At 39.1% G+C, this 14,640-nt stretch overlaps 2 protein-coding genes across 2 annotated transcripts in view; one reads left to right on the top strand and one right to left on the bottom strand.

Annotated features, from left to right (window-relative positions):
* The window catches only part of col9a1b (collagen, type IX, alpha 1b), a 38,961-nt gene extending 30,464 nt beyond the window's left edge, over positions 1–8,497 (bottom strand). Inside the window, exons 1-7 of the mRNA XM_053479755.1 lie at positions 8,316–8,497; positions 6,007–6,136; positions 5,652–5,841; positions 3,348–3,463; positions 2,749–2,811; positions 1,566–1,601; positions 1,429–1,491 (exon numbers count right to left, since the gene is read on the bottom strand). Of these exons, the coding sequence (XP_053335730.1) occupies positions 1,429–1,491; positions 1,566–1,601; positions 2,749–2,811; positions 3,348–3,463; positions 5,652–5,841; positions 6,007–6,136; positions 8,316–8,497 (780 nt within the window). The remainder of the gene's footprint in view (positions 1–1,428; positions 1,492–1,565; positions 1,602–2,748; positions 2,812–3,347; positions 3,464–5,651; positions 5,842–6,006; positions 6,137–8,315) is intronic.
* A 2,457-nt stretch (positions 8,498–10,954) lies between these two features.
* The window catches only part of fam135a (family with sequence similarity 135 member A), an 84,198-nt gene continuing 80,512 nt past the window's right edge, over positions 10,955–14,640 (top strand). The window contains exons 1-2 of the mRNA XM_053480374.1: positions 10,955–11,296; positions 14,217–14,277. The gene's annotated coding sequence lies outside the window, so the exon portion shown is untranslated. The remainder of the gene's footprint in view (positions 11,297–14,216; positions 14,278–14,640) is intronic.

The following is a 14,640-nucleotide window of genomic DNA, read 5'->3' as shown; positions in this document are numbered from 1 at the left end:
CACCCATTTCCACCACAATAAACGGAACATTTATCACATATTTTGTCACATATTTAAATATTGCTTGGCCCTTGAGGGTGCTGATGCCCACACAACAAGTCAATATTTTTTATTCATTTGGAAACCTGTGCCTCTAATGCTTGGCTGAGAGGACTCAGCCTTACCATTACTTTTTTTTTTCATTTCTTCTCAATTGACCATCTCTCTGCAGCACATTACATTTAGCACCCCAAATAATCGCCACGCACAGACAGGCTGGCAGAGAGACAGACAGAGGGTGATAAAAATGTTATGCATTTTTTAATTCACTTAGGTCAGGATCGGCAACTCGCAGCTCTGGGGCCACATGTGGCTATTTCATCCCTCTGTTGCGGCTCCATGTGGCTTTGGAAAGTATTTAATTAAAAATTTATTTTTAATCCTTTTTGGGCCCCGGTTTTATTCTGGCATTTTTGGTTTGCTGCAGGTGGATAATTTAAGTTTGTTGTTTTATTTCATAAATACGAGGAGAACTCAAATAGACTTTGAGTATTTTATTTAAAAGTAACCCTTAACCCGGCATCTTTTTTTTTATTTAAAATGTTTTTGTTGCATGCAGAAATAAAATATTTTTTCTCTGTAGCAAACAGAAGTTAGTAGTTAATTTATAAATGCAACATACTATATATGTTTTGCATAGCATAAAGGTAAAAAAAAAAAAAATAACTAAATGCAGCGTTATCTTTATTTTAGATGTCAAAAGAGTTTTATGGCTCCCAGTGTTTTTTTTTTTCCTGTGGGAAATGGAACCAAATGGCTCTTTGAGGTTTCTGACCCCTGACTTAGGTCTTTTGTTTGTTTGTTTGTTTGTTTGTTGTTGTTGTTGTTTTGTTATTGTTTAGTGGCACAGAAGTCAACATGCAGTCATGAATGTCATGGCACTGGTGATTGTTTTGTTTCCTTTCATTTTTTCTTTTGTGGGGGGGGGGGGGGGCTACACTGGAGTATATTTACACAAACATTGCTGTGGCATGCAACACCATTTGTCTCCCCCATCTGTGTCAGTCTGCTCACCTCTCTTTTTTCATGCTTCACTCACTGAGGAACACTTCCACAACTCAGATGTACATGGAAGGATATCCAATCCATCAATAAGTGCTAAGATGTTTTTTTTTTTATTATTATTTATAATGCAAAACGTCTAAAAGTTCTACAGGATTATACAATAAGACTGTTGTTTAAAAGATAGATTATTTACTCAGTTTGCTTTGTCAGTCAAGTGTGAGAAATTCTTAGCTCTTTTGGCCTATTTGTAGAGATAACTCCCCACCTCATTTCACAAACACTCAAACTCACATAAAAGAACCTTTTGTGTCCCTCACACATGTGATGCTATGTCTGTAATGTACAGTGCAAACAGTGAGCATATATTCTTACTGAAGCACTTACATCATCTCCAGGCAACCCAGGAAGTCCAACAGAACCAGGTTTCCCAGAGTCACCATCCAGTCCCTATAAATTGACATAATTTTAATCATAAAAGCAACATTTTTTGGAATTGATTTAAAAAAAATGTCAGTACTTACTGCAGAACCATCTTCTCCATCTCTACCTCTTTCCCCCTGATAAAAAAAAGTGGTTCTGATATTGTAAAGTTCTATCTGAATTTTTGTTCAGCATTTGTTGCTATGTAACAGAAATCCAGTCTCCAAAAAACCTTATAAGTTACCAAAGTTCTTCATTCAAACATAAGCCTGGAAAAATGTCTTCGTTAACAATGGGAAAACAGATTATTATATTTACATGGCACAGCATTTACTGTTAGGCTGTCAGGCTGTTTTTGATAATGAAACTTTTAAAAAGGTTTTATGTTTGCTAAGTTAGGTACTAAAACTACTAAACATAATTTTAGTCTATGGAATTTACTACACACAAATGGGATAAGTAATGGTATGGTTGATTATATTCAATTGGGTAATTGGAATGTATAATTGTTTAAAAGAGTAAAAAGGCGGTTATGTTTTTAAACAAAAAAAAAAATGAAGCAATCCGAATGAAAAAAGTTTTTAAATATTAACAGATTATTGACTTCTCAGTAAGTATACTGTTACAAACTATACTAGTTTTTTTTATGTAGAATATGTACAAAAAAAGGACTGACATTAATAACTACTTACAGTTAATACTAGCTTACGTTGTACCTTATGCATGTATGTGTATGCATGCACAGGTAACTTTAGTGTACGTCTGCACAGCAAAGACACAAATAAATAGCCAAAGACACTGCTATTATGAGCTAATAGACCAAAAATTTATTCTGGAGTTATAATGCAAATATAGAATGACTGGGATGTACTTCACAAAGCTGTATGTCCACTGCTACACCTAAACTAACACAAATCTGTTTTGTTTACCAAAAAAAAAAAATTATCACTAACAGTGTCGATAAAATTAATTCTAATCAATGTGTTTTGTAAATGCATTAGATGTTAAGCTGTTCACTGGCTAACTGCACAAAATAATTTATTAAAAATTTTTTAATGAAATAAGTGTAATGCATTTTTTACATGTACGTTTTTTAAAATCTTAAATATGTTTACATAGGATAGAATCTTATAATAAATACTAAGGTCAGCAATTCTATGTTGTTTAGCCTAGCTGTGATTGCATAACAGAGGTGCAGCTCTCAGTCAATTATTTTTTAAGCACAGATAGCAAAAATACAGTTTCTAGTTTAAATAAGCCTTACAATATTATTATTTAACTCACAGCAATTCCATCGATTCCAGGGACACCAGCAGGGCCTGGTGGGCCAGCTGGACCCACATACCTCTGTTAAGAAACATAGAACTACATAATCATCCTTTTTTTACCAGATAAAATTCTGGCCTGGTTAACAGACACAAAATACTCTGAGATAGATACGTTTAATAGACCATCACAAAATACAGACAATAAAAGTTATGTAGAGTGTGTAGAAATAAAAATACAATAAACTGAAGGCTACTGAACTGAATTAAACTTAAATATTTACTAATTGGTCTAGAAGAACTGCTGCTTATTTATTTATATTGATACATACAGCATGCTACATATATTATTTACAATTTTTTTTTTAAATATGCATATGAACATGATTGGAAAATTTTAGCCAGCCTTTGTAAATCCTTTTTCCCATCTATTAATAAAAATTAAGGATTAGGTTACACATTACATTCCTATTTCTGACAGCTTAAATTCTGAAACATTCTTGAGCAACCATTTACTCTTACAACAAATTCTAAACCATACAATTTACAACCAAAATATAGGCTGGTTTTGGGTACCTGTAAAATACAAGTAGTTATATAAAAACATATACAGCCTACCTGAGCTGAAGTGGTTAGACATATTCCCAACAAAAGCATTGAGAGAAGCTCATAAAAACCTATAGCAGGAGCCATTATTATCTTGGCCAAGCCACTCCAACTAAGTCTGCCGGTAACTAAATGCCAAGGAATACCATAAGTACAACCCTCTCATGTATATACATGGGAGGGTTGGTGGAAAGTGATTGGGTAGATAAAAAACTGAGTGTGGAAAATCACAAAGAGGTGGCTTTGTGAATGGGACTGAGCACATTCAGATGTTCAGTGGTAAATTTTACAAGTACATGTCGCTTGACCTAACAATTAACCTCTTATGAGGCAATGTCACTGCCAAAAATAGCATGCAGTGTGTCTACTGTCACTGGCAACCTGTTAACATTTAAAGCATCCGCTAGATTGTTTTAATCAAAGAGTAGAGAGAAACAAATGTATTTCTTTTAACTGGTCAGGACCGCACAATAAAATATGTGCCACAAAGTCACTTGCAAACAACATTTGGTATGCTCATAAAATATTATATTTTTTCAAGTCAATTTTATTGCTCAGAAATTTCAAATCTTTAAATAATAGATTTTCATTTTTAAATTTAATCTTAAATTGATCATATTTAACATAAAATATTAATCCAAAAAAAGTTTTCTATCTTTTTAGTCTGATTTCTAATGTTTACTAAATAATGTCCTTGATTTATGTCAATGTTTTAATGTATTTTCTATTTTAAAAAATCAGGCGACTAAAGATTTAGAGTCAACATTCCTTTATACCTTAGATAATGTAGCTCCAATAAAAAATATTAGAGATAAGAAACTTGCTCCCTGGTATAATGATCACACACGCACTTTAGAACAGAAAGTTAGAACGTAAATGGCGTCAAACTAAATTGTTAGTATTCAGGATAGCATTCTTTCAACTCAGAAATATTGCCAAAGAAGATACAAGCACATCACACCTATTTATCTTCACGTTATTGACTCCCTGTAAAATTTCGCATCGATTTTAATATACTACTTTTTACCTTAAATGATCTCGCATCGCAGTATCTGAGCGAACTGCTAGTGTCTTACGATCCGCCACGCCTACTTCGATCAAAAGATGCAGGCTGCTTGTCAGTGCCGCGTATTATGAAATTAATTCTAACCCTGAACCATAGCAACTGCAGCCAAGTCAAGTCCTCAGAGAAACAGCTGTCAACATCAGTTAAGTCCAGAACTGTCTTCATGGTAGAGTGAAACCGTCCCCAGACACATTTCAAAGAGACACACGGGGTATCCATGTGACGAGATCTCCAACCAGAAGCGGGGCACCAGGATGGGTCAGACAGATCCAGAGGACAGAGGGAGTCTGGATCACTGACAGCTCAGGAACGACATGTGTAGTTCGACAGAGAGAGGGAAAGAGAAAGAGAGGGATAGAGAACAGGATAGGAGAGAGCAGAAGAAGAGAGAGAACAGTTATGTCTGGTCACAGTTACATAATGTATAATGTGAGTGTATATTTAGTGTAGAGTGCAAGCAGCGACTCACTATAACGGCATAATGAAAAGGAAGAGCCAGAAAGAAACACAGACATGAAGGCTCCCTGAGATGTAAAGCAAACAATTACCTCACCGTCAACAAACCTGAGGGATCAATGAGAGTGGGGAAGACAGCATCTAAACATGACAGTTTACCATAATACTCTACGTCCATGAGTCCCCTAGACCTGCCCCTTTACCCAAGACGAACCTATTTATAAAAATGCTTGATTAAATAAATAGGTTTTAAGTCTGGACTTAAACACTGAGACTGTGTCTGAGTCCTGAACATTATTTAGAAGACTATTCCATATTTTTGGGGCTTTGTAAGAAAAACACAGAACAGTCCTGGAAGAACACACACACACATGAAATTAGTAACCAGACGAAACACAATGGTGCACGGCAGTGAACAGACAAAGGGCTAGTGGTTCAGCTGGGATATATATAGAGACACACACAGGGGTAGACAGGTGACCTTAATTTCGTGCTGATAACAATACAGGGAGACATGCACACACAGACACACTAGGGGAAGACAAAGCGAACTATAATCCGGTGACCCAGATTTTAACCTCCCGGACTGAGGTGGCAGGGATGTTACAGTACTCCCCCCGCCCCCCTCCCCTTAGGACCGGCATTCTGAGGGGGGTGCGAGCGTCCACTCTGCGTGACCGGAGGAAGTGGGGATCTACCAGCCTAATGGAATTGCCGGCGGACGGGTCGACCCGGTGGTCGTGGTGCTGGGCGATCGGGCCGAGCTTGATGGAATTCTGTTATGAGTTCTTTACTCACAATGTCTCGGGCCGGGACCCAGCTCCGTTCCTCCGGGCCGTACCCCTCCCAATCTACCAAGTACTGGAGGGAGCCCCCTCTCCTCCGGGAGTCCAGCAACTCCTTTACCCTGTATGCAGGGACGCCCGCTAACTCCACAGCTCCGGGGATGCGACGCCTTCGTTCAGGGGTCCCGGAATCACTGGCCTGAGAAGGGAAATGTGAAAAACATGTGACGTGGAAGCTGTAACTTAAATGTGACTGGGTTTACTTGTGTGAGAATTGGAAATGGACCGATGTATTTGGGGGTGAGTTTTCGACAGGGGAGGTTTAGGTGAAGGTCTCGTGTCGAGCTTTTTTAAATCTACAAACTGCTTGGGAGATCTTGGTGTGCGCTTTTTCCCATACTTTTTCCGCTCTTTGAAACCACTGATCCACCATAGGGATGTCGGTGGGAGTGGCACCCAGGGACAGAGCTGTGGCTGATGCCCTAGCACCAGACCTGCGCGATGAATTGGGGACCACGATCGAAAACAATATCCTCCGGAATACCGTAGTAGCAAACACTGATTCGAATAGGGTTTCTGCCACCTGGAAGGCTGATGGGAGAGAGCTAAACGGAAGGAAAGGACTTCCCTTAGAAAATCGATCTACCACTACGAGAATAGTCGTGTACCCCTTTGACACTGGCAGATCCGTCACAAAGTCCACTGCGATATGGGACCACGGTCTGTTAGGTGTGGGTAGGGGCATTAATTTACCAACTGGCAACCTACAAGGGCTTTTGGTTGCGGCACATGTTGCACAAGACAAAACGACTGTTCTCATGGTTTCCCGCAATTTTGGCCACCAGAACTTGGGTTCTAAGAGGTGGATAGTACGTGATACACCGGGGTGACCTGATGATAAGCTCGTGTGAGCTGCAATCGTCACTCGCTTGCGTAGTGGCTCCGGAGTGTATGTTCGATTTGGAGGACAGTCTCTGGGCGCGGGGTGGGACTGAATTGATGTCCCATACGATCAGAGCCACCACGTGTGTCGATGGCAAGATGGTTTTTGGATCTAGGTTTTGATCCGGCGTCGAATAGTAACGGGATAACGCATCTGCTTTCTTATTGCCTGAGCCGGGCCGATACGTAATAACAAATTCTAAGCGTGTGAAGAACAGCGCCCATCAGGCTTGGCAAGAGTTTAGTCTTTTTGTCTGTTGGATGTACTCAAGATTCCGATGGTCGGTGAGTACGGTAAAGGGGTGTTTAGCTCCCTCCAACCAGGTCCGCCACTCCTCTAATGCCGCTTTTACTGCTAGCAGTTCTCTACCACCAAAATCATAGTTGAATTTAGTTTTCGTGAAAAGAAAGCACAGGGGTGAAGTTTTTCTGGGTTGCCGTGACGTTGTGACAGCACCGCTCCCAGCCCCACCTCAACTATGAAGGGCTTCTCCGGGCCAGGTAATTTTAGAATTTCAGAAGTGAAAGCTCGTTTGAGACGCTGGAAAGCTTTCAGCGGGAACTTGCGCAGGCGCTGTGGTTTTCCCTTTAACACACTTGTGAGCGGTGCTGCCACTGTGCTGAAGTGAATGCAATCTCCTGTTGATGAAAATCACATTTCGCCGCCTTCGCATAGAGCCCATGTTCGCACAGCCGATGAAGGACGGCGGTTACATGCCCGACGTGCTCTCCATATGACCGCGAGTATACCAAGATATCATATAAGTATACTACAACTTAACGGTTTATATGTCGAAACACGTCATTCATGGACCCCTGAAACACTGCAGGTGCGTTTACCAGCCCATACGCCATCACGTTGTATTCGTAATGTCCGGATGTGGTGCTAAACGCAGTCTTCCATTCATCGCCTTTTACGAACATGTACTAGATTGTAAGCGCTGCGGAGGTCGAGTTTGGTAAAGATAGAAGCGCCTCGGAGTCGGATAGCGGCTGGAACCAGGAGCAGTGGGTGCTTATACTTTACTGTGATAGCGTTTAGACCGCGATAATCAATACAGGGCCCAGGGCCCAGGGCCCCCGCCTTATTTTTAATAAAAAAAAATCCTGCTGAAGCTGGAGACGTGGACTTACTGATAAGCCCCTGCTGGAAAGCCTCACTCACATATTCCACCATGGCCCGGGTTTCCACCACGGACAATGGAAAAATGCACGAGCAAGGTGGTGTTTTCCTCGGCATGAGCTCAATCGCACAGTCCCACGGACGATGGGGGGGAAGTCGTGCTGCAGCCCTAAAACTAAACAGATCTTGAAATGCTTGGTACTCAGATGGTATGGTGATACCAGCACGATGGACTGGTCGACCTGAGGGAACACAAAAAATTTTAACTCCTCGGTATGACTCGGGAAAGTTAATCGTAGTGGCACGTAGAGGAATTCAAAAGGCGATTGTTTTAAGGTTTGACCATCTAAAGCTTTAACTGGAATCGGGTATGGAAGCTTGGATACAGGAGCTCGTAGCTTGGAAAGAAGAGTAGATGAGATGAAGTTGCCAGCCGAACCGGAATCTATGAGGGGTAAGACAGACACCGTATGATTATTGTAGGTTAAACTGGCATGCAAACAAAAAGAGTGATGAGTTCGAGGAGGTGTGTATGTGGTTACGTTCAGCAGTGGACAGGTGTTGACTTTGTGTGCTCCCCCCCACATTATAAACACAACCCCGCCGACCTCCATTGGTTCGGGATGGTTGCTTTCGCGCGGGTCACTGAGGGGTTTGGTGAGGCTTTCACGGCGGCTCTGATCCGATCTTCCCGCGGCACCTCAGGTTGGGAGGTGCCTTCTTTGACCGCAGAGGTGCTGATCCAGCTTGATGGCCAGGTTAATACTGTCGTCCAGCGACAGGCCAGCATCACGACAAGACAGTTCAAGCTGTAGTTCTGGTTGTAAGCCGTCGCAGAACCTGACGCAACCCTAAGCAGAGGTCATTTACTACTTTAACAAATGCTGTCTCTGTGCTGTGATGAGGCCTAAATCCTGTCTGATACAGTTCATTTATGCTATTTCTATGTAGGTGTGAACATAGCTGCTATGATACTAACTTTTCCAGAATCTTAGAGATAAAGAGGAGGTTTGATATCGGCCTGTAATTGGAAAGCTGACAGAAGTCAGGGTCAGGTTTCTTGATTAGCGCTTTAATAACTGCTAATTTAAAGGATTTAGGAACATACATTAATTATTTTCAACAGCGGTCCTGTTATTGTTGGTACTATCTGCTTGAGAAAATGTGTCGGTATAGGATCTAATTCACAGGTTGACGATTTTGAAGAAGACATGAGTGAAATTAGTTCACTCTTTTCAAGGGGAGTAAAGTATTCTAGGTTCTGATATGGTGTGGTTAGTTGATCATCTGTATCACTTAAATTGTCTGGTTTCAAAGCCTAAATTTTTTGCCTAATATTTATGATTTTGTTATTGAAAAAGTTCATGAAATCCTCACTACTGTATGTTGTTGTTGTGGAGATTTCTGCAGTGGTCTTCTTTTTAGTTAATTTATCTACGGTATTAAATAAAAATCTAGGATAATTTTTGTTATTTTCTATGAGAGTGGGGAGATACAACTATCTAGCAGCACTGAAAGCTTTTTTTATAGTTCAGGATCAGTGGCGGCTGCTAGCTTTTGAAACAGGGAAAGCTCATATTAAGCCTTCATCATAAAATTCATTATGTTCTTTGCATTTTTCATGCCTTTTGTCTGCCCTGTCAAAGTTACCCAGACCCCCAAAACCCACGTTTGACCAAACACATCCCATTTCCTGATAGGTTTCATCAAGAGGCATGGCCAACAGTAAATTTTCTTTGTCACAGCACTTCCAGTCAGCCAGTTCACCTTGTCAAACCAGGAGAGCTGAAAAGACCTGTTATTTTTTCCTGATTTTTGCACCAGATCAATCTTGGGCATTGGTCTGCCCTGCCGTTTAATTTTGAGTCTCTCCTCGTAAGGAAGACTTATGCGGTAAGAATACATTATGCACAGCTTGCTAGCTGGCTAGTTTCCCCTTTCACAAGCTACTTTAATTATATTGTAGCATTTTTATTGCCGGAAAGGATGGTGGAGAGACGAGCGAGCTTATTTGCTGCCCAATGCAATGGCTGGGAGTACTTTATTTAGCACACACGCAGTCTAAAAAACAGCATGAGCAGCACATTCACTCAAGAACCTATCTCCCAATGAACTGGAGCACATTTCACACGTCACACACCCCGACACACAAACAGGGCCGAAGCCACTAACCCAAACACCCTTCCCCATCATGGTGAACCCACCGACATCCCCGCAAGGCATGCTGGTCGTCAGCTGCCGCCCCGCCCACGCCACAATATGAATGAACTAACTTTACAATGCTAAAACAAGGAGCAAAGTCAAGAACGCTACAATATGTTTTTTTTATTATTATTTAAAGAATGATTTTAAATTTAATAAAAAAATAAATAAATTAAATATTAAAACATACCACACAAAAGAGGGTGTAGTATTATTTTTTTTAAGAATGTTGGAGGGATTTTTTTCTCTTTTAACTGATTTTCTTTTCCCTTATTAAAAACAAATTGAAGAACAATATTTAATAGATGTCCTGTGTAATAAACATATTAAATATAGTTATTTACTTACTCACTCACTCATTGTCTATACCGCTTTATCCTGTATTTAGTTTTGCAATTATCCTAATCTGCAGGTCTTTGGACTGTGGGAAGAAACCGGAGTACCTGGAGGAAACCCACCAAGCACAGGGACTCCATGCACACATAAGCGGGAATAGAACCTGGCCAGGAGTGGAACAGGGACCCTGGAGGTGCAAGGCAACAGTGCTAACCACTACATCACTGTGCCACCTATAATTATTTATTCAAATGAAAAATAATAATGGTAAAATAATCTTCTGTCTTTCCACTTTACCACATTTACTTTTTATATAAGAGGGTGAAGACAACACTGATGCTGGATTAAATGCTTGTTTCTCTTGCGGTTTGAACACTGGAGCATAAAGAACAGTTTAAAGGAACGGTTCAATTTGAGTATACTAATATGGCGCCAGGCTAACCCAAGCTTCAGCGCAATGTAGGCAGAAATGACTCGATGTCGGTTGCTGTTGTGCACGCCACCTTATTTGGCTGCTACGAGTTGCTGCGCAAATACTGCGTAAATACGCAATCAATATGTAAATGACGCAATTTTTCGACGTCTAGCGTCTTTTCCAGCAGGCTTTAGCTACTTTCGATTGAAAATAGTTGGCAACACTAGTTCCGGTGTTAAAGGTCGATAATGTTTTGTAATGAGGAGTTTCCGCGAAGGGGTAAGTCGGTGTAGTATGGTAGATATAATGAACGCCAGGCACGTATTCGAGACGCGTTGTCTATCTACAATCTGTGTTTTTTCCTATTTTGTGCTGCTTTTCATACATCGTTAACAAATCCAAGCAAAAACGTGACAAGGAAATCCTATGGCTTGCTAACAATGTTTGCTACCAAGCTATCGGCTAAGCTAACTAGCAAACCACAGCTAAGAGGGATATTAATCTGACTGCATTCGACTTTTCCATCGGATGGAATTTTGGCATGAACATCGATTATATAACATAGTTTTAGATAGTAGGTAAAGATCTCGTAATATTAGTTATTTTATCAGACAGCAAATTTTGGCCTCTTATGCGGTAAGTTACCAATGTAACTCAACTTTATTTATTCGTCTAGCTTGGATAATTATGAATAAAATCGTTTTTGTTGTTTTATACACATAACCAGCTAATTGAGCGACTAAAGAACTCTAAAAGCTTGTTCATCCTCTTCCTTAAGCCTATCCCAGGAGACTTGGGGTACAAGACTGTACACGTAAAACAAAATTCAGTTTGCCCTGCCACCGGTGTAACTGGCGCTCCTTCAGCAGCATTAACGATTTTTATGTCATAGGTAATAGCGATGGGAAGTTTGAATCATTTGACTTAATTATTTAGATCTCGTTCATTAAAATGTACTAATGTTTTTTTTTATTAGTCATTTATTTCATTCTGTTCTTCTGATTAAAAATTAAATAAAATGTTAATTTTCAATAAACAGACCCCCAACAGGTCACAAAGATTGGCTGTAATTCCAGTGATGAAAATTTTACAATGCAGCTAAGGAAATATAATAAACAGAATAAGTAGCTCACCTCTTATATCTTTTGGTCCGAATCGTTCGTTCTTTTGAATCTATTGCACTGCATAGCATCTATGGGAGTCACGTGACAAAAGAACGAATGACTCGGACCAAAGACTCAAAGGTAACTACTCATTTCTGTTTCCTGTACATAACCTATGTAGGTTTTAGATGCTTTGAGCATGCACCCCAGTAGAAAATAAACAAATCACTTTCTGAGACTACTTATTCTTCTGAGTCACATTTAAGACTTGTTCAAAAAGAACAAATCGTTCGTAAACGACCCATCACTAATTGGTAATAATATAACTTTAATTGATTACCAGATCATCTAAGGATCAGGGATAGGGGAAAACTGGAGCTGCAGTTACTATACCTAGTTACAAATTAAAAGTAGCAAGAGAACATCTGCTTGTCTGAGTGTATTTACTGTAAATGAGTGTATGTATAACTGATGGCATTAGAATGGGCTAAGACTGAAATGTAGTGATTTGTGGTGACTCAGTAGCAGCAATTATTAGTACAGGTACAGCCAGAAGCCACGGAGGCTTCGTTTGCGTACATACAGTTTACTTCGCCTGCATGCAGATCCTGATGCCTGACCTACCACCCAGTCGAATGTACCAACAGTGTAGACGCTCTGTAGTCTGATCCAAGGTTTCAGTAGGTGTGAGCTTGGCCTGACGTACCTGTTTTCCCCATAAGGTTTACCAGCTGCCTTGCCTGCGTGCAGATCCTGACAGCTGTGTGTTACCATTGCCTGATCTCACAATGCTCCACATTCACTGTGTGCACAATTATTAAGCAAGTTGCGTTTTTGAGAATTTATTTCATTATTGAACAACTACAGTGCTTTTAATCAATCCAAAATGTTGGTAAACCTAAGTATATAAGAAAGTAAAAGTGAGGATTTGGCTTTTTTAAATATCTCGTGCACAATTATTGGGCAACTATTAGTGTTGACCCTGGACTGTTGAGCAGCTAATGTCATACATCAAGCAAGAATAGAAAAGAATTCCATCTACAAGCTTCAACAATTAGTGTCCTCAGTTACCAAACACTTATTGAGTGGTGTTTTAAAAAAAAACGCAATGTGACACAGTGGTGAAAATACCCCTGTTCCAGCTCTTTAGGAATGTGTTGGAGGCCAAAAAAACTATCAATTTTATCAGTTTAAACATTGCTTATCTCGTCTTTGTGGTGTTTCTAATTGAATATGGTTCAACAAGGATTGGCGGTCATTGTAGTCTGTTTTTATTATATGTTTTACACAACATCTCCCAACTTTATTGGAATTGCGGTTTGTGTGTGAATATATATATATATACATTTTAGAACAATACTGGAGATTTTAAAACTATGAAATAATGAATGTAATTAAGTAATGACAGCAGTCCGTTGTAATTTTAAGATACGAAGCTCAGCTTTTCCTAAACAGTTCCTGCAAGAACGGAATTGTCGATTGCTTTTGCAAAACCCATTAAGCACCATGAATTTCCCCATGTTTTTTTTTGTTTTTTGTTTTTTTAGTATTGCAACAAATAGGGTTTATAATCATTTTTCTTATATTTTCATGTTGATATACATCTGCGATGCGTTTCATATTGTTTTTAATAGTGTTCCATCCTTATTTACAATTTTTTTCCCTTTGTTGGGTTTGGCACCATGTTTTTTTACTTCCATATTGTTTTTTTGTTTAGTTTTTTTTATCTTTGTTTCTATATTTTTTCCTGTAAGCCCATATTATTTTCCTTTCTTGTTTTATTTACCAGATGTTTTCTCAATAATCCAGTTGTATTTGTTGCATATTTTAGCTTCATTGTGACATCAATTCATATTTTGCACACAGACAGTTCTTGGTGATTGACAGCTTCCTCAAATGTCTTCTTTTATCAATCTTTTAAAAAGAGTTTGTTGTCTATTTTGTTTGTTTATTTTTACTTTTTCTCTGGCTACTTTTGAGTCACTCTGAGAGGTTATTGATTTTATGTATTACTTCGCATCTAAAAATATATTATAATATTTTTATATAATATAATTATTGTTATATTTTTTTGTTTATTGCGGTATAGTCCGTTATACTGTTGCTTGTTTTGTGGTCTTCTTTACAACTTTATTTATTTATCTTTTAGTACTCTTGTTATTGTTTTTGGTTTGTTTTGTTTTTTAGCTTGAGACCTTTTTTTCCTGCAAAAATCTATGAAAATCAATTTCTCGTTTGGATGTGATAAGTTTATATGTTCTTCCACTTGTTTTTGGTTTTGTGGAGCATGTATTCTGTTTCATCTGGCATGTATGTTTCTGATAAACCTAGTATATCAATGTTTAGTCTATCAATCACTTGCCAGATCACTTGACAGATCATTTGCTGTTTTCCTATGTCAGTTAGTTCTCTTATGTTCCATGTTTTAATTTTCAGTCTTTCCTTGTCTTAAGGATTCCGCTTGATGACGGTCTAAGGAGCCTCAAGATTGCCTGTTTTTCCCTGCCAGACAAGGTACTCCAACTTCGTTGGGTATGATTAACATAATTAAAAAAAAAAATTGTATTGTATGCAACATTTCCATGTTTGAAATTAGTACAACTTCAAGCGTGCTTGTATATCAAAAGACATGTATGTCATTGCAAATTTCCCCATAAGATATAATGTAAACTCCCATGATTCCTTGCACAACCCAAAAAATTCATATAAAAATATGCATACAAAATATAAAGTAAAAATAAAACAAATTAATCTACACTTTACCTTTAAAAATAATCGTGACCGTTTTGAGTGAGGGAGAGAGTGGAGAGGAGGAGGGTGACGAGAGGGGTTACTGTTAAGGCCAACTTTCTTGCACACACATGCTCAGTTAACAAA

This window comes from Clarias gariepinus, chromosome 20 (genome assembly GCF_024256425.1).
Source record: "Clarias gariepinus isolate MV-2021 ecotype Netherlands chromosome 20, CGAR_prim_01v2, whole genome shotgun sequence".
Lineage (NCBI taxonomy): Eukaryota > Metazoa > Chordata > Actinopteri > Siluriformes > Clariidae > Clarias > Clarias gariepinus.
This window is presented reverse-complemented; position numbering and strand designations above follow the sequence as displayed.